The following is a 25,792-nucleotide window of genomic DNA, read 5'->3' as shown; positions in this document are numbered from 1 at the left end:
GGATCCTTCTGATCTATACTTCTCTTCATCAGCGGCAGTTGCTGTCTAGTGTGCTAGTCCCGTGGGACCTTAGTGTGATGACTGTCCGATTGTCCACTACAACAAGTTTTGTCCAGCTCCGGCGAGGAAGGAGCGATGACGATGCCAAGGATTTGGCTCGCTCCAGTGCTTGTAGTCATTGTTAGGTGGTCTACAGACCTAGATGCATTTTTTGTTAGTGTTTTTATAGTGTCATAACAAATGATTAGATTGGAAGTTCTAAAAAAGAAGAAGAAGCATCAGACGGTTGCGCCGCGAACTAGTGTGCGTAGGTGCATGTCTTACTCTTTCCAAACAATTAAGCATAATCTGTCATCTGCCGCCTGTAAGTTGAGATGCAGAAACTAATGAAGAATCAATCGTCGCCGTAAATGTCGCGATGGGCATCTTTGCTGGAAGGCTTGGCGGAGGCGCCTCAAATCGTAGCATGCTGACCGCTTGCTTGATGGATGGTCTCATGTTCTTGTCAAGGTGCGCGCACCAGAGCCCAACCGCCATCATGCACTCCATCTCCCGGTCGTCAAACTCCAGGTTGAGCTGCGCATCGGCCGCGGCAAGGGTCCTTCCGCGCTCCCATGAATCCCAGACCCATTGCACCAGATGAATGATGTCTTCTCGTTCCCGAGCAACAGCGGGCCGCTTGCCGCAGGCGATCTCAAGCATGACTACGCCGAAGCTGTAGACATCAGACTCGGCGCTTGTCCTTCCCGTGACCATGCACTCAGGGTCCATGTAGCACATTGTTCCTGCAATACCAGTTGTGTATGGTCCTCGGTCGTGGTCGACAAGCCGCGCGAGCCCAAAATCACCAAGTTTGGCGCAGAACGACGCGTCCAGCATGATGTTGCTTGGCTTGACGTCACGGTGTAGAACACATTGCTCCCAGTCCTGGTGCAGGTACAAAAGTGCAGACCCTAACCCCAGCACGATCTCATACCTAAAAACAACACCAAACGAAATAAGCGAAAACATATTAGGTTGGAGAGATAAGCTAGACGCCGGAGATACAATAGTCATAATATATCCGCACTTGAGTGGCCATGATAATATGGTGTTTGAACTGTAAAGGTGAGTATCTAGGCTGCCGTGGGGCATAAGATCATAGACAAGCAAGAGCTCGCCACCGCCATGGCACCAGCCAATGAGCTGCACCAGGTTTCGATGTCTCAGCCGGCTTATGATCTTCACCTCTGAGATGTACTCCTTCCTCCCCTGCTTGGAGGTCTTGGACACTCTTTTTATAGCCACCTCAACTTTAAGCTCTTTCAAGAATCCTTTGTACACGGAACCGAAGCCACCTTCGCCCAGCTTCTTCTCGTCAGAGAAGTTGCTGGTGGCGACGGCAAGATCACTGTACCGAAACCGCTTGGGCCCGGTGCCTTTCTCGAAGTCGTCTTCCATGGGATCATCGTCAAAAGTATCTACTTGTCTTGCAATCTGATTTTGCCTCCGATAGCGCAAAAAAAAAAAAAACCAAGAGACTCGATGAGATGACGAATACAACGACGACACCGGCAGACACGCCGGCCACCAGCGTTGTCCTGCTGCTAGTCCTGTCGGCGGCAAGTGGCGGGGCTTCTAAATGAAAAAAAAAACACATAACCATCAACGAAAGAAGTTTGACGCTATGTACTCCTTCCATTAAAATGAAATAGAAAAAGGAATTAATTAAAAGTACTAAATTACACTAGTGTAAAAAACGTTTTTATATTATGGGAGGGAGGGAGTAACCTCTTACTCGTGGAGGGAGATTGGACGGCGGTGGCTGTGCACCTGGCGGTGGAATTGTGATACGGAGAAACTCGCTGTCGCCAATGCTGTATACGGCGTAGCAGCTGTAGCCCTTGATGCCAGCATAGGTGTTGTTTGGGAACATACTGGAGAGCTCTGCCATGAACATGGTAAGACACCTGCTGCACTCGCTTGCGTTCAGGTCCCTCGTGCACTGCGCCAGACCGTGCATGGTCGTCGGTGACTGCGAGCTGGCCGCGTACGTCACGCTCCCGTTCGCCAGCCGCAGCGGCGAACGCGCGGCCTCCGCCGCTAACCGGGTAAGCAAATCCCACCTCGTGCTGTTCATGCTGGACGGGTCGTCCACGTAGATCTTGTAGCTGCGGGCTACGAAGTGGGTGAGGTCGGCGACGGAGACGAAGGACTCGTTGGAGTAGCGGAGAAGGCACGAGTCGTAGGCGCCCTTCATCTGCCTGCTGAATGGGCACGACTGCTGTATCCCGGCGGCCGCGGCGTAGAGGCAGTCGTGGCACTGGGTCCAGCTGCGGTCGGCATAGCACGAGATATGGACGAACACCTTGTCCGGCGATTCGCCGGCCGTGCCGTTGTAGTAGCCGCGGTTGTCGAGTGCACGCACCGGGAGGTCGGCTACTAGGGCCAGAAGATTTAGCCGGTACCGGCTATCCATCGTGTAGTTGCCCGTGGTTGAGCAGTAAGAAACATACGGTGAGTATGTCTGTCCCTCTGCTACAGCGACGCCGACGCAGGATGTAGACAAGACAACGGCCGCGAGAAGCAGGAGAAGGCGCGGTGGAGCAGTTGCCATTGATCGACGCTAAGCTAGCTAGCTGTGCATAAGGCACGACGCGCAGGTATATGTAATGGAACTACATCGTCATTCCTGCAACAAGTAATGGCGAAGATAAACAATTTCAGTTGAACACTGATTCAAACGATGCAGACATGGATTCGAAGCCTACATAAGTGTGAGGACATGAAGATGCTCCATGTGGAGCCTGCAGGAGCATTTCCTTGCCACATATAGATAACACCACGTCACCACAAATCCAATCAGACCCTTAGATATGGCCGAACGATTCAACGTGTGCACTCTGGAGTCTAGACTGGTCACAGAGAACCGCCGGAGTGCCGGACACTGCCGGCCCATTCTATCAAAGAAATGATTGTTATTTTATTGTGGCACGTCGTGACATGACATGTGCGTTTGCTTGTTTTCTGTAAGCCGTCTGTGATTTTGTCATCGTCATACTATCAAAGATCTGAAATGATGTCATTGATTTAGTCTCCTTTTGTGTGCCTTAGCATTTTTATGGTTTTACCTGTGCACCTAATTGCTTGCTTATTGCATGCAATTGAGTGCACTACTCTTTGCATGCATTTTATTAGCATCACACCATGATTCACAACAAATAGATGCGTCTTTTATTAGCATCACACCATGATTCACAACAAATAGATGCGTCTTTTATTTCTTCCTATGGAAGAAAAGAAAGGTGAACATGTGGCTAGGGTTTTATCTACGCCCCTGTTAGAGATACGACAGGCAAATCAAACGACGAATAGTGGCGAAGCCATGCATGAGCTGTAAAGTCATTTGACTACACAGCTTTTTGGCAGAAAAAAGGAATCCAACCAGTAGAAATAACATATTAGAATTTTTAAATACATATATGTGATTACACAACTTGGAATTGACTACACTTAAGAGAATTCCTGGCACCGCCACTGACGACTGACGACGAAGAACGAAATCAACACACGTAGACAAGATTTCAACGTGGAAAACCTCACCAACACGAAGAGGGAAAAATCACATGCGTCAGCCAGCTAACTTCACTATATCAAGAGAGGTTACAAACGTTAGGGATTTACAACTGATCAATTTATCCCGTGCGACGACTTATAATGGATATGTATAGTAGAGGTGACTGAGGTTAATATTGATCCGCTCCACTCCGGCCCAAGCCTCCCGGCGACGGGCCGGAGCTGGGAGGCTTGGGCCAGAGCTCTGCTCCGCTCATCGAAAGTTAGCCTTTACCTTGATATATGAATTTGGATCATAACATAACAAACTTCACCTTAGAAAATTTCATCTTGTAGCATAAATGAGAAACTTCTCCCTACCAACAAGCAAAACACTATCGGCGCCAAACAACCACTAGGGCTAATGAGTTGTACCAACTAAGTCTGAGCAAAAAGCTTAAACTTACCAACAGGAACTGGCTTTGTCAATATATCAGCAGGATTATCATGAGTACTAATCTAGCATACCTTCAACTTACCTTACCGAACAATGTCTCGAACATAATATTATTTGACATCAATGTGCGTTTTTCTCTCATGAAACATCTGATCCTTAGTAAGCTATATGACACTTTGATTGTCACAAAATAGATCAATGCAAGAATTATCTCCACAAAGCTCAGCATACGAACCTTTTAGCGAAACTGATTCTTTACATGCTTCTGCAATAGCCATGTATTCTTCTTGAGTGGTAGATTAAGCAACTACTAATTGCAACGTTGCCCTCCAACTCATGGCACAACCACCAACAGTGAACATATAACCTGTAAGGGACCTCCTCTTGTCCAAATCATTGAAAGCAAAATCTGACTCCACATAGCCAGCCTATCCCTCAACACTCCTGCCAAATTTCAAACAAGCATTGGAAGTGTCACGAAGGTACCTAAAAATCCACTCAACAACCTTCCAGTGTTCTTTGCCAGAGTTAGCCACCCAAGCCTCCCCGTGACAGACCGGAGCTTTGCTTCGCTCGTCAGAAGTTAGCCTTTATCTTTATATATGAATTTGGATCATAACATAACACCCCTATATCGGCGTCGCCAACGGTCCGTCTCGTCTCTGGTGGCCTTAGGCCCATGAAACGCGGGGGGAGTAGGGAGGGTCCTGCTTCATTTTTAGCATTTTCTTGAGTTCGATTAGGGTTTATGTCCCTCTTAGGAAGGCGTGGTAGCGGCTTCCTGAAGATGAAATAAGATTCTCCCCGCCTAACCCTCTCATCCCCGCGGCGCGTCTAGCGTCGTCAAAGGGTATGTGGAGGTGTGTCGCTAGCACACCTCACATGATCTGGTCGGTGTTGGTCTTCAGAGAATCCCCTTTATCCAAGATTTGTTCACGGGTCTATAGGTTGGATCCTTCTGATCTATGCTTCTCTTCATCGGCAGCGGTTGATATTCCGGTGTGTTAGTCCCGTGGGACCTTAGCATGAATACTTCTCGACTGTCCACTACAATAAGTTTTGCTCAGCTCAGTGAAGGAGGGGCGATGACAACGACACGGATTCGGGTCGCTCTAGTGCTTGTAGTTGTTGTTAGGTGTTGGATGCATTTTTTGTTACTCGTGTTTTTATAGTGTCATGACAAATGATTAGATCAGAAGTTTTCAAAAGAAAAAAATCAGACAGTAGTGCCTGCGAGCTAGTGTGTGTACGTGCATGTCTTACTCTTTCCAAACAATCAAGATAATCTGTCATCTGCCGGCTGTAAGCTGAGATGCAGAAACTAATGAAGAATCAATTGTCGTCGTGAATGTCGCGACGGGCATCTTCACTGGAAGGCTTGGCAGAGGCGCCTCAAATCGTAGCACGTTGACCGCTTGCTTGATGGACGGCCTCAGGGTCCTGTCAGGGTGCGCGCACCAGAGCCCGACAACCATCACGCACTCCATCTCCCGTTCGTGAAACTCCAGGCTGAGCTGTGCATCGGCCGCTTCAAGGGTCCTTCTACTTTCAGTTTTGCTAAAACACATCTAGATGTATCATAAGTATTGCACATCTAAGTCCTATGTTATTGATCTTACGTCGAGATTCGTGTAGATATTTCTTTTTTTCTTTTTTTTTTCTCTTTATGCTTGATTCACTCACTTAGATGTGCAATAACTAGAGCACATCTAGATGTGCCCTAGACACACCCTTCTACTTTCCCATGAATCCCAAACCCATTGCACCAGATGAATGATGTCCTCTTGCCCCCGAGCAACCGCAGGCCACTTGCCGCAGGCTATCTCGAGCATGACGGCGCCAAAGCTGTAGACATCAGACTCGATGCTGGTCCTTCCGGTGACCACGCATTCAGGATCCATGTAGCCCATAGTTCCTGCAAGATCTGTTGTGTATGGTCCTCGGCCATGGTCGACAAGCTGGGCAAGCCCGAAATCACCAAGTTTGGCACAAAAGGACGTGTCTAACATGATGTTGCTTGGCTTGATGTCACGGTGCAAAACACATTGCTCCCAGTCTTGATGCAGGTAGAGAAGTGCCGACCCAAGCCCCAATGCAATCTCATACCTAAAAGCAGCACCAAACAAAATAACCTAAAACATATTGGTCTAGAGTCCAGAGGGACAAGCTAGAGGCATAGTCAATAACATGCGCACCTGAGTGGCCACGATAATGTGGCGTTTGAACAGTAAAGGTGAGTATCTAGGCTGCCATGGGGCATAAGATCGTATACAAGCAAGAGCTCGCCGTCACCATGGCACCAGCCAATAAGCTGTACGATGTTTCGATGTCTCAACCGACTTATGATCTTCACCTCTGACATGTACTCCTTCCTCCCCTGCTTGGAGGTCTTGGACACTCTTTTTATACCCACCTCAATTTTAAGCTCCTTCAAGAATCCTTTATACACCGAACCGAAACCACCTTCACCTAGCTTCTTGTCGTCGGAGAAGTTGCTGATGGCGAGGGCAAGATCACTATACCGAAACTGCTTGGCACCTGTGCCTTTCTCGAAGTCATCTTCCATGGGATCATCGTCAAAAGTATCTACTTCTCTCGCAATCCGATTCCGCCTCCGATAGCGCAAAAGGAAACAAACCAACAGACGCGATGAGATGACAAATACAACGACGACACCGTCAGACACGCCGGCCACCAGCGGCGTCCTGCTGCTAGTCCTGTCGGCGGCAAGTGGCGGAGCTTCTAAATGAAAAAAAAAACCACATACTCCTTCAATGAGACAAATGTCACGCGATGTACTCCTTCCATTAAAATGAAATAGGAAAAGGAATTAATAGTACCTGATGGGAGATTGGACGGCGGTGGAATGGTGATACGGAGAAACTCGCCGTCACCGATGCTGTATACGGCGTAGCAGCTGTAGCCCTTGATGCCAGCATAGGTGTTGTTTGGGAACACACTGGAGAGCTCTCCCACGAACTTGGTAAGGCACCCGCTGCACTCGCTTGCGTTCAGGTCCCTCGTGCACTGCGCCAGACCGTGCATGGCCGTCGGCGACTGCGAGCAGGCCGCGTACGTCACGCTCCCGTTCGCTAGCCGCAGCGGCGAACGCGCGGCCTCCGCCGCTAACCGGGTGAGCAAATCACATCTCGTGCTGTTCATGCTGGACGGGTCGTCCACGTAGGTCCTGTTCATGCTGGACGGGTACGGGCCGTACGGGTCCTCCACGTAGATGGCGAAGTCGAGGTCGGCGACGGAGACGAAGGACTCGTTGGAGTAGCGGAGAAGGCACGAGTCGTAGGCACCCTTCATCTGCCGGCCGAACGGGCACGACTGCTGTATCCCGGAGGCCGCGGTGTAGAGGCAGTCGTGGCACTCCGTCCAGTTGCGGTCGGCATAGCACGAGACGAGGCCGAACACCTCGTCCGGTGATTCGCCGGCCGCGCCGTTGTAGTAGAAACGGTTGTCGAGGGCACGCGCCGGGAGGTCGGCCATGAGGGCCAAAAGATTTAGCCGGTACCGGCTATACACTCCGTAGTCGCCCGTGGTCGAGCAGAACCAATGTGCCACTCCCTGTGCTACAGCGACGTCGACGTAAGAGGAGGACAAGACAACGGCGAGGAGAAGCAGGGGAAGGCGCCGTGGAGCCGTTGCCATCGATCGACGCTGAGCTAGCTAGCTGTACAGTCAATTGGGGCGCGCAGCGCGTAGGTAACTCGGTATATGTAACTACATCGTCCTCCCTGCAACAAGTAATGGCGAAGATAAACAATTTTCAGTCGAACACTTCAAACGATGACCAGAGACAGGGATCGAAGCCTACATACGTGCGAGGACATGAAGATGGTCCATTTGGAGCCTGCAGGAGCATTTCCTTGCCACATATAGATAACACCACGTCACCACAAGTCCAATCAGATCCTTAAATATGGCCGAACGATTCAATGTGTGCACTCTGTAGTCTAGACTGGTCACAGAGAACCGCCGGAGACTGCCGGCCCATTCTGTCAAAGAAATGATTGTTTTTTACTGTGGCACTTCGTGACATGACATGTGCGTTCACTGGTGTTCTGTAAAGCCGTCTGTGATTTTGTCACCATCAAACTATCAAAAATTTGAAATGATGTCATGGATTTAGTCTCATTTTGTGTGCCTTAGCATTTTTATGGTTTTGCCTGTGCACCTAATTGCTTGCTTATTGCATGCAATTGACTGCACTACTCTTTGCATGCATTATATTAGCACCATACCATGATTCAGAACAAATAGATGCGTCTTTTATTTCTTCCTATGGAAGAAAAGAAAGGTGAACATGTGGCTAAGGTTTCATCTGCACCCCCTGTTAGATATACAACAGTCAAATCAAACGATGGATAGTGGCGAAGGCATACATGAGCTGTAAAGTCATTTGACTACACAACTTTTTGGCAGAAAAAAGGAATTCAACCAGTAGAAATTGTTAAACCTCATGTATTTGTACCTATATTCCTGTACGGTAGAGCGTCAGAGTGTGTGCGTGTGTGTAGTTTTCAGAGTCAGCACACACGAGCACCTCCTCGAGGCATATGGCCCGACCACGATCACCATCATGGGCTCACGCCCTCTACTCCCTCCTGTATAAGTGTAACTCTCCTGATCAATGCAAGTGTGTTCGATCTTCTCTCCCTCAAACATGGTATCAGACGCAGAGGAAACCAACCCCTTCGTGCATGCCCACCCTCCTCCTTCCGCTGCCATGGCCACCAACCCTCTCGCCTCTCCCAACTCCTTCGATGACGATGCTCCTCCGCCGGCTGGCGTCCTCCACGCTGCTCTGGCGAGCACCCCTCCTGCACCGCCGGTTGCTCCTGCACCGGTGCTGGCGCTTTCCCCACCTCCGTGCTCCAGACGATTGACATCCGTCACCATGTCCCCATCACCCTGAACTTGCACGCTGGAAACTACGCGCAATGGCGTCGGTTCTTCTTCACCATCGTGGGCATGTTTGGCGTCCGCGACCACCTCCTCGCCCCCGCTGACGACAACATGTACCCAGGGTAGGGTCATAGGCCTGACCTAGACACCCTCCCCAAGGACATTACCCTAAAGTCAGAAGCATTCAAGGGATAACATCATCCACTCGACCAGAAGCATTCCACTCGGAAGATTCAATGTCACTCGACCATAGAAATACTCACTCGACGACCAGAAGACCTGAAGCCACTTTGTACAGCAACGGTCGGGCATTTACTCTGTAGACTTAATGGTCATTCATGCATCTTTATTTCTAGCGTTACCAGTAACGCCCCATCTTTATGTACCTTAAACCCTGTGTAACTGAGGGCCGGAGGGGTCTGGCGAACTCTATATAAGCCACCCTCTCCTCAGGGACAAGGGTTCGCACCCCCTATAACTCCACACACACAATTCAATCGACCGAGCTCCCGAGCACCGAGATGTAGGGCTGTTACTTCCACCGTGAAGGGCCTGAACTCGTAAACCTTGTGTGTACAACTTCACCATAGCTAGGATCTTGCCTCCTCATACCTACCCCCATTCTACTGTCAGGCTTAGAACCACGACAGTTGGCTCCCACCGTGGGGCAGGTGTCTTAGCGACTTTTTGGTGAGGTTGCGATTTTTCCGATTCCCATCATCATGGTTTCCGGCGGTGGATTGGCTGAGGGCCGCGAGATCCGTCCCGGTGCGCTCGTTTTCGTCGCCGACGACTCCGCCTGGCTCCAGGAAGCTCCCCTCGACGTCGAGACGCTCCCCGTCCGCGGGGCGACGCACTTTCACGCGTGCGTTCGCGGCGTCCTTCTGCGGCAGCCGTCGACCAAGTATCGGTCGGCTCCCGTGGTGTTCTCGCTCCCCGCTGTTCACCGACGCAAGCGATTCGGTCGATCGCGGCTTCAGTGGTGGGTGAAACACGCAGTGGCACGTCAGTCGGCCACCCCACAAGTTGTGGCAATCAAGCCCGACGAATCTTTCTACGGCCTGTTCGACTGGCTCCGTCGAGACTCTCTCCGAATGCGACAGCAGCGACCCTGCGGCAGAGGTCTTGGTGGTCAATGCGCCGCACAGCCCACCCGGGTTTCGTCGCGATGGCGGTGACGACGGTGGCGACCCGTCACGTGTTCACGAGGAGTATCATCCTGAAGCCATTTCCTCGCAGTAGAGGGAGGAACTTCGCCGCCGCAACGAAGAATCGCTTCACACGCCTATCGTCGGGGAGACCTCCGAGGCTCGGGCCTTGGAGGCAACGCGCCTGGCCACTTTGGCTGAGCATACTCGTCTGGAGAACCTTCAGCATGCACTCGATGAGCGTGCTCGGCAGCGGATCCCTGAGTCCAGTCGACGGTATCGACAGCTTTTCCCGCCTCAGCATCAGGTATACCGCACTCCGATTCAGAATCTTACAGCTGCGGCCCATATAGCAGAGTCCATCCAGCCTTCCCAATCGGAGGCTGGAAGAGGTTTGATGCAGATCCGAGCTTTACTTCGGGCAAAAGGAGAGCAGAACACGGCAATATCTCAGTTGCGAGATAGAATTCATAGCAGATCTGTGATGGCAGATACAATTCAGTCGGCCCACAGCCCAAGATTGCCCCTGCGGCGTGAGGGACGTGTGCATCGGCAGGATCAGCACGTGGGACGGAACCACGAGCAGTATGATCATCGACTCGGTCGTGATGACCGTCGTTGAGTGCCCACACCTCCTTCGAGGAGTGGGTCTTATGTGCCTCGGCAATATGATGACAGACGCCTGCACAGTGGCGAGCGAAGAATTCCAGTCGACCCAAGGGAGCCAGACTTTGATGCGAGATCCATTCTCGTTCAAGGTTTAGTCGACAGGAACAGAGCACACAGGGAGGGCCTTGACAGAGACCGCTCGACTGGTAGCAGGGTTCATGTTTCAGGTCCAGAGTGTTTCAGCAGGGCCATCAGGGCTGCAGAGATTCCTCCCAACTTTAGGTTGGCGACTGGAGTTAGTAAGTTCACTGGTGAGTCCAAGCCTGACACTTGGCTTGAGGATTACCGAGTGGCTGTGCAGATTGGTGGCGGCAACGATGAGGTGGCCATTAAACATCTTCCTCTGATGCTGGAAGGTTCGACCAGAGCATGGCTGAATCAATTGACCCCATGCAGTATATTCAGTTTGGAAGAACTTGCCCGACTGTTTGTTAGAACTTTCGAGGGTACTTGCAAACGGCTAGCAGGTTTAGCAGAATTGCAGCATTGCATACAAAAACCGAATGAGACTATGAGGGATTACATTCAGAGATGGACCACTTTGCATCACACAGTGGAAAATGTATCCCAACATCAAGCAGTTTGTGCCTTCAAGGAAGGCGTTCGGTATCGAGAGCTTAACTTGAAATTCGGTCGGACATGAGATATATCTCTGACTAGGATGATGGAAATAGCCACTCGGTACGCTAATGGAGAAGAAGAGGATCAACTCCGCAGTGTCAAGAGTAAACCAGTGGGTCGGGACACCGGCGGAGGCAATTCTAATCGGAAACAGAAGCGTAAAGCTGAGCCTGCGGGACCTGGTGAAACTGCAGCAGTGATTCAAGGAAAGTTTCAAGGGAAACCTAAGGGGCCCTGGACCCCCAAGAAGGTAAAGGATCAAGCAGGAAATGATGTGTTGGATTTGCCATGTCACATTCAACCTTCAGCACTGTTTGCGAGTCGACCCAAAAGTGAAACCAGTCAAAGAGCATCTTCGACGGTCCGCCATACAGAAGAGAAAGGAAATTGGCAAGGAAGTGGCTCGGCTTATGGCAGCTGAGTTCATCCAAGAGATTTACCACTCCGAGTGGCTCGCCAATGTTGTCATGGTCCCCAAGAAGGACGATTCACTTCATATGTGTATTGACTTAAAGCATATCAATCAGGCCTGCCCGAAAGATCATTTTCCTCTCCCCTGCGTCGACCAAATTGTCGACTCAACTGCGGGGTGTGAGCGTTTGTCTTTTCTGGACGCATATTCCGGGTATCATCAGATCCGACTGTATGAGCTCGATGAAATAAAAACAGCTTTCATCACCCCGTTCGGGTGCTTTTGCTATGTCACCATGCCATTCAGTCTCAAAAATGCTGGTGCCACATTTATGAGGATGATTCAGAAGTGCCTGCTCACTCAAATCAGTCGGAATGTGGAAGCATATACGGATGACATTGTGGTCAAGTCGCGTAAAGGTTCCGACCTGCTAACTGACCTCGCTGAAACCTTTGCCAACCTGAGAAGGTATGATATCAAGCTTAATACATCGAAGTGCACATTCGGAGTTCCGGGAGGAAAGTTACCCGGTTTCCTCGTTTCCGAACGAGGGATCGACGCGAACCCAGAGAAAGTTGGGCCCATACTCCGGATGAAACGCCCTGTGCGTGTGCATGACGTTAAGAAGCTTACTGGTTGTTTGGCCGCCTTGAGTCGGTTCATCTCACCTCGGTGAAAAGGTATTGCCTCTTTACCGACTGATGAAGAAATCTGATAAGTTCGAGTGGACTCCTGAAACTGACGCAACATTTGCAGAGCTCAAAGCCCTGCTTTCCACCCAGCCGGTGCTCGCTGCCCCAATTAGCAAAGAGCCTTTACTTCTTTATATCGCAGCCACTGGACAAGTTGTCAGTACAGTACTCACGGTCGAGCGGGAAGAAGAAGGAAAAGCCTATAAAGTTCAGCGCTCAGTGTTGGGGAACGTAGCAATAATTCAAAATTTTCCTACGTGTCACCAAGATCAATCCAGGAGATGCTAGCAACGAGAGAGAGGGAGTGCATCTTCATACCCTTGAAGATCGCTAAGCGGAAGCATTACAAGAATCCGGTTGATGGAGTCGTACTCGCGACGATTCAAATCGCGGAAGATCCGATCTAGCGCCGAAAGGACGGCGCCTCCACGTTCAACACACGTACAACCCGAGGACGTCTCCTCCTTCTTGATCCAGCAAGGGGAGAGGAGAAGTTGAGGGAGAACTCGGGCAGCACGACGGCGTGGTGGTGGAGCTTGTGGTATTCATGCAGGGCTTCGCCAAGCTCTACGGAGGAGAAGGAAGAGTTGGAGAAGGGAGGGGTTGCGCCAGGGAAGGGGTGTGGCTGCCCTCTATCTTCCTCACTATATATAGGAGGAAGGGGGGTGGAGGAGGCGCCCTAGGGTTCCCTAGGGGAGGGGCGGCGGCCACAGGGGAAACCCTAGATGGGTTTGGGCGCCCCCACCCTTAGGAAACTTGCCCACCAAGCCAGGAGGGGTGGCTGCCCTAGGGGAGGCACCCCCACCTCTCCAGGTTACACGAGAGGGGTTGGGAGGGGCACACAGCCCCTTAGTGGGCTGGTGTGCCCCCTCCCCTTGGCCCATAAGGTCCCCCAACGCTTGTCGGGGCCTCCGAAACACCTTTCGGTCACACTGGTCGTCACCCGGTACTCCCAGAACAATTCCGGACTCCAATACCCTTCGTCCAATATATCGATCTTCACCTTCGGACCATTCCGTAGTTCCTCATCACGTCTGGGATCTCATCCGAGACTCCGAACAACCTTCGGTAACCACATACTATTTCCCATAACAACTCTAGCGTCACCGAACCTTAAGTGTGTAGATCCTACGGGTTTGGGAACCATGCAGACATGACCGAGACACCTCTCCGGCCAATAACCAATAGCGGGATCTGGATACCCATATTGGCTCCCACATGTTCCATGATGATCTCATCGGATGAACCACAATGTCGGGGATTCAATCAATCTCGTATACAATTCCCTTTGTCTATCGGTATGTTACTTGCCCGAGATTCGATCGTCGGTATCCCTATACCTTGTTCAATCTCGTTACGGGAAAGTCTCTTTACTCATTCTGTAACGCATGATCCCGTGACTAACTCCTTAGTCACACTGAGCTCATTATGATGATGCATTACCGAGTGGGCCTAGAGATACCTCTCCATCATATGGAGTGACAAATCCCAGTCTCGATTCGTGCCAACTCAACAGATACTTTCGGATATACCTGTAGTGCACCTTTATAGCCACCCAGTTATGTTATGACGTTTGGTACACCCAAAGCATTCCTACGGTATCCGGGAGTTGCACAATCTCATGGTCTAAGGAAATGATACTTGACATTAGAAAAGCTGTTAGCAAACGAACTACACGATCTTGTGCTACGCTTATGATTGGGTCTTGTCCATCACATCATTCTCCTAATGATGTGATCCCGTTATCAATGACATCCAATGTCCATGGTCAAAAAACCATAACCATCTATTGATCAACGAGCTAGTCAACTAGAGGCTTACTAGGGACATGTTGTGGTCTATGTATTCACACATGTATTACGGTTTCCAGTTAATACAATTATATCATGAACAATAGACAATTATCATGAACAAGGAAATACAATAATAACCATTTTATTATTGCCTCTAGGGCATATTTCCAACACCCAGTATACTATATCTCTAAAGTCTTGACTCCGTCCAAGAAGAGATATCCGCATTACCAGAAGCTTGTTTATGGAATTTACACGACCACGAAGAAAGTTGCACATTATTTCTCAGATCATTCCATTACAGTCGTCAGCGACACACCATTGTCAGAAATTCTGAACAACAGAGATGCAACTGGTCGAGTGGCAAAGTGGGCGATTGAACTCCTTCCATTGGATATCAAGTTTGAGGCAAAGAAAGCTATCAAGTCCCAAGCAATAGCAGATTTCCTCGCCGAGTGGGTTGAGCAGCAACAACCGACTCAGATCCACTTGGAGCATTGGACCATGTTCTTTGATGGATCTAAGATGCTGAATGGTTCTGGTGCTGGGGTGGTATTGGTATCCCCCCGAGGAGACAGGTTCAGCTATGTTCTCCAGATTAATTTTGATTCGTCCAACAATGAAGCTGAATATGAAGCACTTTTGTATGGGTTGCTATGGCCATTTCACTCGGCGTTCGGCGCCTAATGGTCTACAGGGACACGGATTTGGTAGTCAATCAAGTGATGAAGGAATGGGACGTGAGGAGTCCAGCCATGACTGGTTATTGCAATGCAGTAAGAAAGTTGGAAAAGAAGTTTGAGGGGTTAGAGCTTCACCATATACCCCGACTGAAAAATCAAGCAGCCGATGACTTGGCAAAGATAGGTTACAAGAGAGAGACCATTCCCAATAATGTATTCTTGGAGCATATTCACACGCCATCTGCCCAAGAGGATCCCTTCACGGAGGATCCCCCACAACCTAAAAGCCCCACTGATCCGACTAAAGTTGAAATCCCAGCTATGGTCGACTTGATCATGGAAGTTTTGGTCGTCATTCCCGATTGGACGACGCCATATATTGCATATATTCTCAGGAAAGAACTCCGAGAAGACGAAGAAGAGGCTCGTCAGATCGTCCGTCGATCAAAAGCCTTCATAGTAATGGGTGGACAACTTTACAGAGAAAGTGTTACTGGAGTCGCTCAGAAGTGCATTACTCCAGAAGATGGTCGAGTGATCCTTAATGACATCCACTCGGGGACCTGTGTTCACCATGCGTCCTCCCAGACCATCGTGGCCAAAGCGTACCGAGCCGGATTTTATTGGCCACACGCCAATGAGATGGCGAAAGAAATAGTCAACAAGTGCGAGGGATGCCAGTTCTACCCCAACATGTCCCACAAACCTGCTTCAGCTTTGAAGACCATTCCGCTCATCTGGCCGTTTGTTGTTTGGGGTTTAGATATGGTTGGCCCTCTGAGGACTGGCAGGCGTGGCTTCACCCATGTGCTCGTAGCAGTCGACAAGTTCACCAAATGGATTGAAGCCAAGCCTATCAAAAACCTTGAAGCAAGTACTGCTGTCAGCTTCATCAGAGAGTTAACATTCAGGTATGGAGTTCCGCACAACATCATCACAGGTAATGGGTCGAACTTCGATTCCGAGGAGTTCAGAGCCTTCTGCGCTTCCCAAGGCACTTGGGTCGACTATGCTTCAGTCACCCATCCCCAGTCGAATGGACAAGTTGAAAGAGCAAATGGATTGATTCTCAAAGGACTGAAAGCATGTGGCAGGCGCCTGGGTCGATGAACTTCCATTAGTGCTTTGGGGATTGAGGACAACTCCTAATTGGTCGACTGGTCGAACTCCATTCTTCTTAGTCTATGGGGCTGAAGCTGTGCTTCCGAGTGACTTGCTTCACAATGCACCACGAGTCGAACTTTTCTCAGAAGATGAAGCAGAATAGGCTCGGCAAGATGCAGTTGATCTCCTGGAAGAGGAAAGAGAGATGGCTCTGATCTGGTCGACCATTTATCAGCAAGATCTGCGTCGATTCCACGCCTGAAACGTGAGAGGTCAAGCATTTCAAGAGGGGGACTTGGTTCTTTGAGTGGATCAGCAGTGCCCACACAAGCTCGCTCCTGCTTGGGAAGGCCCCTTCATCATCACCAAAGTGCTCCACAACGGAGCGTATCGCCTCTACAATGTGGACCATAATAAAGACAAGCCACACGCTTGGAACGCGGAGCTTCTCCGCCCCTTTTACACTTAAGCATTTAGACCGTTGAGATGTAATAAGAAATACCTTCTAGTTTGATTATCAAAGACATAGTTTTACAGTCTCCTAAATGATTGTTGTTCCTTTTTTATATGTTTTAAATCCCCCAGTGGGTGCCTGATACGTCTCCGTCGTATCTACTTTTCCAAACACTTTTGCCCTTGTTTTGGACTCTAACTTGCATGATTTGAATGGAACTAACCCGGACTGACGCTGTTTTCAGCAAAATTGCCATGGTGTTATTTATGTGCAGAAACAAACGTTCTCGGAATGATCTGAAACTCCACGGAACTTATTTTTGGAAAATATAAAAAATACTGGAAGAAGAATCCATGTCAGGGGGGCCTCCACCTGTCCACGAGGGTTGGGGGCGCGCCCCCTGCCTTGTGGGCCCCCTGACGCTCCACCGACCCCAACTCCAACTCCATATATTCGTGTTCGGGGAGAAAAAAATCAGAGAGAAAGATTCATTGCGTTTTACGATACGGAGCCGCCGCCAAGCCCTAAAACCTCTCGGGAGGGCTGATCTGGAGTCCGTTCGGGGCTCCGGAGAGGGGAATCCGTCTCTGTCGTCATCATCAACCATCCTCCATCACCAATTTCATGATGCTCACCGCCGTGCGTGAGTAATTCCATCATAGGCTTGCTAGACGGTGATGGGTTGGATGAGATTTATCATGTAATCGAGTTAGTTTTGTTAGGGTTTGATCCCTAGTATCCACTATGTTCTGAGATTGATGTTTCTATGACTTTGCTATGCTTGATGCTTGTCACTAGGGCCCGAGTGCCATGATTTCAGATCTGAACCTATTATGTTTTCATGAATATATGTGAGTTCTTGATCCTATCTTGCAAGTCTATAGTCACCTACTATGTGTTATGATCCGGCAACCCCGAAGTGACAATAATCGGGACCACTCCCGGTGATGACCGTAGTTTGAGGAGTTCATGTATTCACTATGTGTTAATGCTTTGGTCCGGTAACCTATTAAAAGGAGGCCTTAATATCCCTTAGTTTCCACTAGGACCCCGCTGCCATGGGAGGGTAGGACAAAAGATGTCATGCAAGTTCTTTTCCGTAAGCACGTATGACTATATTCGGAATACATGCCTACATTACATTGATGAATTGGAGCTAGTTCTGTGTCACCCTATGTAATGATTGTTACATGATGAACCGCATCCGGCATAATTCTCCATCACCGATCCAATGCCTACGAGCTTTTCACATATTGTTCTTTGCTTATTTACTTTTCCGTTGCTACTATTACAATCACTACAAAACCCAAAAATATTACTTTTGTATCGTTACTGTTACTTCCATACTACTTTGCTACTAAATACTTTGCTGCAGATACTAAGTTATCCAGGTGTGGTTGAATTGACAACTCAACTGCTAATACTTGAGAATATTCTTTGGCTCCCCTTGTGTCAAATCAATAAATTTGGGTTGAATACTCTACCCTCGAAAACTATTGCGATCCCCTATACTTGTGGGTTATCAAGACTATTTTCTGGCACCGTTGCCGGGGAGCATAGCTCTATTCTTCGAGTCACTTGGGATTTATATCTGCTGGTCACTATGAAGAACTTGAAAGACGCGAAAACAACAATTTATCCCTCAACTACGAGGGGAGGTAAGGAACTGCCATCTAGATCTGTACTTGATTCACCTTCTGTTTTGAGTAAGCTTGCGACACCTAAACCTGTTTCTGCTATTAATTCTGATATGTCGCATGTTATTGATCATGCCACTTCTGCTATGCATGATACTTATGATGAAACTACTTCTATGCTTGATACTACTGTGCCACTTGGTAAATTTCTTGATGAACAACTTGCTAGGGCTAGAGAGAATGAAATTATTGAAACTGATAATACTGAAGATAGTGATGATGAAGACTCTCCCCCTAATATGAATTGCCTGTTGTTCCTGAGGGTTATGTTATGGATGAAGAAGCTGCTAGAGCTATTTTAGCTTGCAATGATAGATATGATTTAAAGAAGTTATTAGCTAAATGGAAGTAGCAATCTCTTAATGCTAGAATGAAACATGACCCTGCTTTTGCTACTTCACCTATCTGTATTATTGATAAGGATTATGAATTCTCTGTTGATCCTGATATAATTACTTTGGTTGAATATGATCATTTTTATGGCTATAAATCTGAAACTGTTGTGGCACATCTTACTAAATTAAATGATATAGCCACCCTGTTCACTAATGATGAGAGAACTCGCTACTTTTATATCCTTAAAATATTTCCGTTCTCATTAAAGGGTGATGCTAAGATATGGTTTAATTCTCTTGATCCTGGTTGTGTGCGTAGTCCCCAGGATATGATTTATTACTTCTCTGCTAAATATTTCCCTGCTCATAAGAAACAAGCTGCTTTAAGGGAAATATATAATTTTGTGCAAATTGAAGAAGAGAGTCTCCCACAAGCTTGGGGGAGGCTTCTCCAATTACTTAATGCTTTGCCTGATCATCCTCTTAAGAAAAATGAAATACTTGATATCTTTTATAATGGACTAACCGATGCTTCCAGAGATTACTTGGATAGTTGTGCTAGTTCTGTTTTCAGGGAAAGAACACCGGATGAAGCTGAAATTCTATTGAACAATATGTTGACAAATGAAAATAATTGGGCACTTCCTGAGCCAATTCCTGAGCCTATTCCTAAACCAACTCCGAAAAAGAGAGGTGTTCTATTTCTCAGTCCTGAAGATATGCAAGAGGCAAAGAAATCTATGAAAGAAGAAGGTATTAAAGCTGAAGATGTTAAGAATTTACCTCCTGTTGAAGAAATACATGGTCTTAAGTTACCGCCTGTTGAAGAAATATATGATCCTACTCCATTACCTATTGAAGAAACACATGGTCTTGATGACCCGACACATGTAGTAAAGGTAAATTCTCTCTATAGATTTGATGAAGGTGACATTCCTCGTTATAGGTCTGCTAGACAATGCTTAGATGAGTTTGAAAATTTTATTGTTAAACAAGAAAACTTCTGTAACATCCCAAATTGAAAATTTGGGATGTTATACATTAGATCATCATGCATATCATATTTTATTTTGCATTTTGGTTGATCCTAGAAATTCTACGCAACTCAATGACCCACGGAGAGAGTTGGGGATTTCGTTATTTTCATATTTGAGTTCTCTCAAATTTTGAGAATATGATAATTTGATTTTATTTATTTTATCATCAATTATTTCTAGTACAAAAATATGAGAGAGGGAATAAAATGACTTTCCCAAAATAAAGAAATATTGAGGATTTAATAATAAAATCAAATAAAATTTTATTTCGGAGTTTTTCGGTGTTTTATTTGAATTTAGGAAAAATGTGCATTTTTCAAAATTGCATTTAGGGCCCAAATAAATGTTCACCTTGTGCGGCTTGATTTTAGAAGCCCGTGAAAATTTATTTCGGAATTTTTGGAGTCTGTTTAGTATTTCTTTTTATTTTTCTTCTGAGCGGAATAATTAAAAAAACGAACCGACTTCGGGCCATACCCGAGCGGGACACCGCCCGGGGGCAGCCTTTAAATAGCGCCGCCCCGAGCCGCCCCAGCCCATCAACCCCGCCTTGATCCGCGCGCGCCGCCGGAGCCGCCGCCGCCGCCGCCGCCGATCCCGCCGCCCGAGGTTCGTCGCGCCTCGTTTCCGTGCCGAAAAAAAAGAGAGAAAAAAAGAGAGAATTTTTTTTCGGTGTTCGTCGTTTTTCTTTTTCTCGGATTAAATCCGTGATTTTTCTGATCGCGATTCCTGATCCGATTTTCGTTTTAGTTTAACTTTTCGCTCATTTATCGGAATCAGGCGATTCAAGCACCTAGAGTTTCGTCTCGAAACCCTTTATCCGTTTAACCAACTTAAACAAGATTTTGCTACTGTAAAATTTGCCCTAGATCCAGATTACTAGAACGAAGTTGTTTTCTTTCGCCGTTTGACTTTCGTTGCTTCGTTCGATTTGATTCTTTTTGCCAACGGGAGTTCTTAAGTTGAATCTTCTGGTTAGATCTCTTATTTGAGTTTTACCTGTGCATTAGATGAGTACTTATTGTATGCTTGTTTGTTTGTCTGCGATAGAATACTCGGAGTGCGCCGCCTGTTACTTTGAATCGTGAGGTTTCGCGGATCATCAGCAAGGCAAGTAACACTTTGATCATACCTTTTCTACTACCCAGTTTTATTGCATTAGATCAATCCTCACACATTGCATGATTAGGATCTAATTAAATTGTGGGATGGGAAGTAGATGAGGTAGTACCTATTACCTGTTTATTATCAAACCTTTGGGAGTTACTTCTACGTTTGCTTATTATGCCAAGCTATGCTAGTAGACGTGGATTGGGTGAGTGAAATCCATGACAGATGTGAGATTGTTAATTAATGGTTTATCTAAGGTGGCAACTTAAACACACATCTGGGTGGATTGAGGCACCTGGGTATTCCAGGACTTGCCCGTTTTCTTTTGGACCGCCACCCAGGCTCAAAGGGATCATGAGACTATTCATACTAGAAACTTCTGTGTGCAGCCACAAGCTATTATGGGCTCTAGCATAGTTGACTAAGTCGTGCGAACTCTTACAGTGGTAGACTAGCAGATGTAGGGGATGTAGGTGGTACGGTCTACCCATCGTAAGGTGCTAGCACTTCTGAAAGACTATGTATCGGTCATCCGTCTTCTCAAACACCCTGTAGTGCGAGAAAACAAACGGAGGCGATCGAGTCTTGTGGGGAGAAGTGCGCAAACCTCTGCAGAGTGTAATAAACTAATCATGGTTAGCCATGTCCCCGGTTATGGACATCTTGAGTATCTAGTACTTGGATTTTCATGTGAATCTCAACATGTTACTCTAAATTAATTTTGTTGGGTTATGTTTAATGATGATGCTTAATTGGGATTGAGAATGCTGTCAACCATTCTCAATGTTTAACAACCACCATGATAGTAATTAAATTTTATTCCTTTGAAGTAGGGAAAAATTGGCTTTACGCAAAACTGTAACCATAGAGCTTTCCACCAGCCAAATATGCATATAGTATAGCTGTTTCATTCCATTACTCTCTATGTGTTACCTTGCCAGCATATTCCATGTGCTGACCCGTTTTCGGGCTGCAACGTTAATGTTGCAGACTTTTCATACGACGATTAAGGAGTTTTAGGTCGTGGTTCTATACTCAGTGATGCCGTTGGAGTTGATGGACTCACTTATCTTCCAAGCCTTCCGCTGTTATCGTTATTAGATGGCCTTAAGCCATACTTATTGTAATAAGTTCTCTTTTGAGACACTCGATGTAATAAGTGTGTGATTGCTACTTTGTTATAAATCCTCCGAGTACTGTGTAGTGTCAGCATTACTGATCCAGGGATGACACCGGAGCACAGAGATCAGACTGTTTGAGGTCTGGTCGCTACAACTTCAATGCTTATATTGGTAGACAATTGAAATACAATTCCGATACGCTTGAACACTTGAGTGATTATATGTCTAGAGTTAAAGGTGAACTTAAACTCATTAGTAAACATGCTTCTATGGTTACCACTCAAGTAGAACAAGTACTTAAAGCTCAGAATGATTTGCTCAATGAATTGAATAGTAAGAATAATGATTATGCTGTTAGAGTGGCTACTAGAACTGGTAAAATGACTCAGGAACCTTTGTATCCTGAAGGCCATCCTAAGAGAATTGAGCAAGATTCTCAAAGAAATAATATAGATGCACCTAGTCCTTCTAAAAAGAAGAAAAAGAAAAATGATAGGACTTTGCATGCTTCTAGTGAACCTATTGTTGAACCACCTGAGAATCCAAATGATATTTCTATTTCTGATGTTGAAACACAGTCTGGTAATGAACCTGAACCTAGTGATAATGTTAATGATCATGTTCATGATGATGCTCAACCTAGTAATGATAATGATGTAGAAATTGAACCTACTATTGATCTTGATAACCCACAATCAAAGAATCAACGTTATGATAAGAGAGACTTTGTTGCTAGGAAACACGGTAAGGAAAGAGAACTATGGGTTCAGAAACACATGCCTTTTCCTCCTAAACCATCCAAGAAAAAGGATGATGAGGATTTTGAGCGCTTTGCTGAAATGATTAGACCTATCTTCTTGCGTATGCGATTAACTGATATGCTCAAAATGAATCCTTATGCTAAGTATATGAAAGAAATTGTTACAGATAAAAGAAAGATACCGGAAGCTGAAATTTCCACCATGCTTGCTAATTATACTTTTAAGGGTGGAATACCAAAGAAACTTGGAGATCCAGGAGTACCAACTATACCATGCTCCATTAAAAGAAACTATGTTAAAACTGCTTTATGTGATCTTGGAGCTGGTGTTAGTGTTATGCCTCTCTCTTTATATCATAGACTTGATTTGAATAAGTTGACACCTACTGAAATATCCTTGCAAATGGCTAATAAATCAACTGCTATACCTGTCGATATTTGTGAGGATGTGCCTGTTGTGGTTGCAAACGTCACTATTTTAACGGACTTTGTTATTCTTGATATTCCCAAGGATGATAGTATGTCTATTATTCTTGGAAGACCCTTTTTGAATACTGCAAGGGCTGTTATTGATTGCAACAAAGGCAATGCCACTTCTCATGTTAATGGTAATGAGCATACAGTACACTTTCCGAGGAAACAACCTCAAGTTCATAGTATCAATTCTATTGGAAAAATTCCATCGATTATTATTGGAGGTTTTGAATTTCCTCTTCCTACTGTCAAAAAGAGATATGATATTCTTATTATTGGGAATGTGCATATCCCCGTTGAGGTAACATAGTGTTATTCGAAATTTCTCCGGTTCCATGTTATTCGGAAATGAGTTTGTTAACAAGACTTGATCAACCTTGTTAGTGGATTCCTTTTGATGAGTATGAGATGGATGAAACTAGAAAGCACAACCTTCTGTACCCTCTCTCTACTTTCTGTTATTTAGTTGAAATAAAGTAAAAATAGTATTTTTCTGTCTGTTTTATGAATTATCCGTGCAATATAAAAATACCCCGAAAATAGAAGTTCTCCAAATGCCCCGAAAATGAAATATGATTTTTTCTAGAATATTTAAGAATATCTAGCACTGGGATCACAACAGGGGGAGCAAGCACCTGGCCACGAGGGTCCAGGGCGCGCCCACCCCTACAGGGCGCGCCCCTGCCTCGTGGGCCCATGGTGGCTCCCCTCCACTTATTCCCACACCCACACACTTCTTCTTCCTCCCAAAAAATCACCATCCAGCTCAAGCACGAGTTCTAGCTCATTTTGCTGCGATTTTCGATCTCCTTGCTCAAAGCACCTCTCACAAAACTGCTTTGGGGAATTGTTCCTTGGTGACCATGTTCTTGAGCTTGCATGTCAAATTTATATGGTTCTAAGTAGTTCTAATGCTTGATATATTCTCTAGGCACTTGTAGGAGTAGTTGCTATCAATTTTGTTGAGCTTGATTCACTTTTATTTGAAGTTACTAAAAATTTCAGAAATTTTCAGAAAATAATGAAGAGATTTTTGAGGGGCTGATCGAGCCGAAGCTCGAAGGCAGAGAGGCCCAAATATAATCTGCCTCGCACCGCGGAGGCCTCACTGACTTCCTCCACGACCAACGTGAATTGCCCGTATCTCATTCCGCTGGCGGCCATTCACGCCTACCGGAACCCTACGTCCGCCACAGAGCCAGAGCCGGAACCACAATTTGATCCTCCATGACAGTCTAATTACCAGTGGGATCTGGAGATGATTGCCAACCAGTGGCAATCAGAGTCTTCTTCATCTCAGTATGACCCCGGCTACAACTATGGATATCCGCCAGGCCATCCGTGGCACTAAACCAACTTAGGCCAAAAACCTACGCTTGGGGGAGTACGTATTTCTCACTGGCATTACATTTATGTTCACACACTCATTGCTAGATGTCGGTGCTCATACTTTTTCACTGTAATATCCATGCTAGTTTATTTTCTTTTTATGCTTTCTTCTTGTGTGTTTAATAAACCTTAAGAAAAAATAGTTGTAGCTTCTAGCTAGTTTACTTTCTTGTTTTTAGTATTAATTAAAAAGAAAAGCCAAAAGGATTTCCTGTTCTTCTTTTGCTTGTTGGAGCTTTCCTGTGTAAATGGTTTTATTTCTTTTCTTTTCTTTGGGGGTCAATAGGAGAAGACCATGATGAAATTGTTGAAGTGGCTCTTATATGCATTATTGATTGAATTAACCAAGAGCCCATATTGCCTTGTCTTCTCCTGTTTATTGAATGCTCGCAGATTCTAGCTTAGTCCAATGCACGTGCACTATTATTATTATTCACATCATTCGGTCGTGCAAGTGAAAGGCAATTATGACGATATATGATGGACTAACTGAGATGAGAGAAGCTGGTATGAACTCGACCTCTCTTGTTTTTGTAAATATGATTAGTTCATCGTTCCTGATTCAGCCTATTATGAATAAACATGTTTGCAATGACAATTAGAGATTATAGTTGCTTATGCCATGCTTGATTAGCTATGAGTTATAATGGACACTACAAAAAAAATACACTTCCGTGATGATACATGTTTGTCACAGTAGGTCGCTTTTTTTGTCATGCATGTACATCCATGACAAATTTATGACAGAATCAAGATAGTCATACCTGTGCTGTCGTAGAAGTGTTCCATGACATTACCAAAATTATTATCACGAAAGTGTCCACTTCCATGACGATAAATCGCGCGTCACAGAAGTGCTTTCGTCAAGGGTGACCGACACGTGGCATCCACCATTACGGAACGCCGTTAAGCTAACGGGTCGGGTTTTGGATCCGATAACCCGTTAACAGCCCCGACCAATGGGAAATTTCCACGTGTAAAATTCTTATTGGCCGGACGAAACACGTGTCAGCTCGTCAGTGGGTCAGATAGGTGCCTATGATACGTCGACACGTGGCACGACCCAACAGAGGCCCATTCCTGTGTAAAGGCCGGCCCGTTTGACTTGGTCGAAAGCTGGCGGGCCGGCCCATGGAAAGCCTGTTAACGGCCTGTTCGAATATAGCCCATTTACAGCCCGCTAACCCAAGGCCCGTTACGCCCTATCCGAATTAGGCCCAGTAGCGTCATCTGGGCCACCCAATATGATTCTAGCCCGTTTTCACTTCTGGCCCATGTATGTCCCATGACGTCTTTCGGCCCATATGAGGCCCTATGTAACTCTTGGCCTACTAATGGCTCGTGGTGAAACTGGCCCGTAATGAACAGTATATCACTTTACACCCATT

General features: G+C 46.5%; 1 protein-coding gene and 1 pseudogene across 1 annotated transcript; both read right to left on the bottom strand.

Moving 5' to 3' along the window:
* Positions 1 to 351: 351 nt before the first annotated feature.
* Positions 352 to 2,596, bottom strand: LOC119289173 (annotated as a pseudogene).
* Positions 2,597 to 5,280: 2,684 nt separating this feature from the next.
* Positions 5,281 to 7,648, bottom strand: LOC119289172 (L-type lectin-domain containing receptor kinase IX.1-like). The gene is made up of 5 exons (XM_037568564.1): positions 7,209 to 7,648; positions 6,832 to 7,178; positions 6,187 to 6,757; positions 5,720 to 6,097; positions 5,281 to 5,533 (listed from the first exon to the last, which is right to left on the bottom strand). Exons 1-5 carry the CDS (start codon positions 7,646 to 7,648, stop codon positions 5,281 to 5,283), a joined length of 1,989 nt encoding a protein of 662 aa, XP_037424461.1.
* Positions 7,649 to 25,792: the final 18,144 nt, after the last annotated feature.

The sequence above is a fragment of the Triticum dicoccoides genome, chromosome 4A (genome assembly GCF_002162155.2).
Source record: "Triticum dicoccoides isolate Atlit2015 ecotype Zavitan chromosome 4A, WEW_v2.0, whole genome shotgun sequence".
NCBI classification, from domain to species: domain Eukaryota; kingdom Viridiplantae; phylum Streptophyta; class Magnoliopsida; order Poales; family Poaceae; genus Triticum; species Triticum dicoccoides.
The sequence above is the reverse complement of the archived record's forward strand: the minus strand, read 5'-3'. Positions and strand labels throughout refer to the sequence as shown.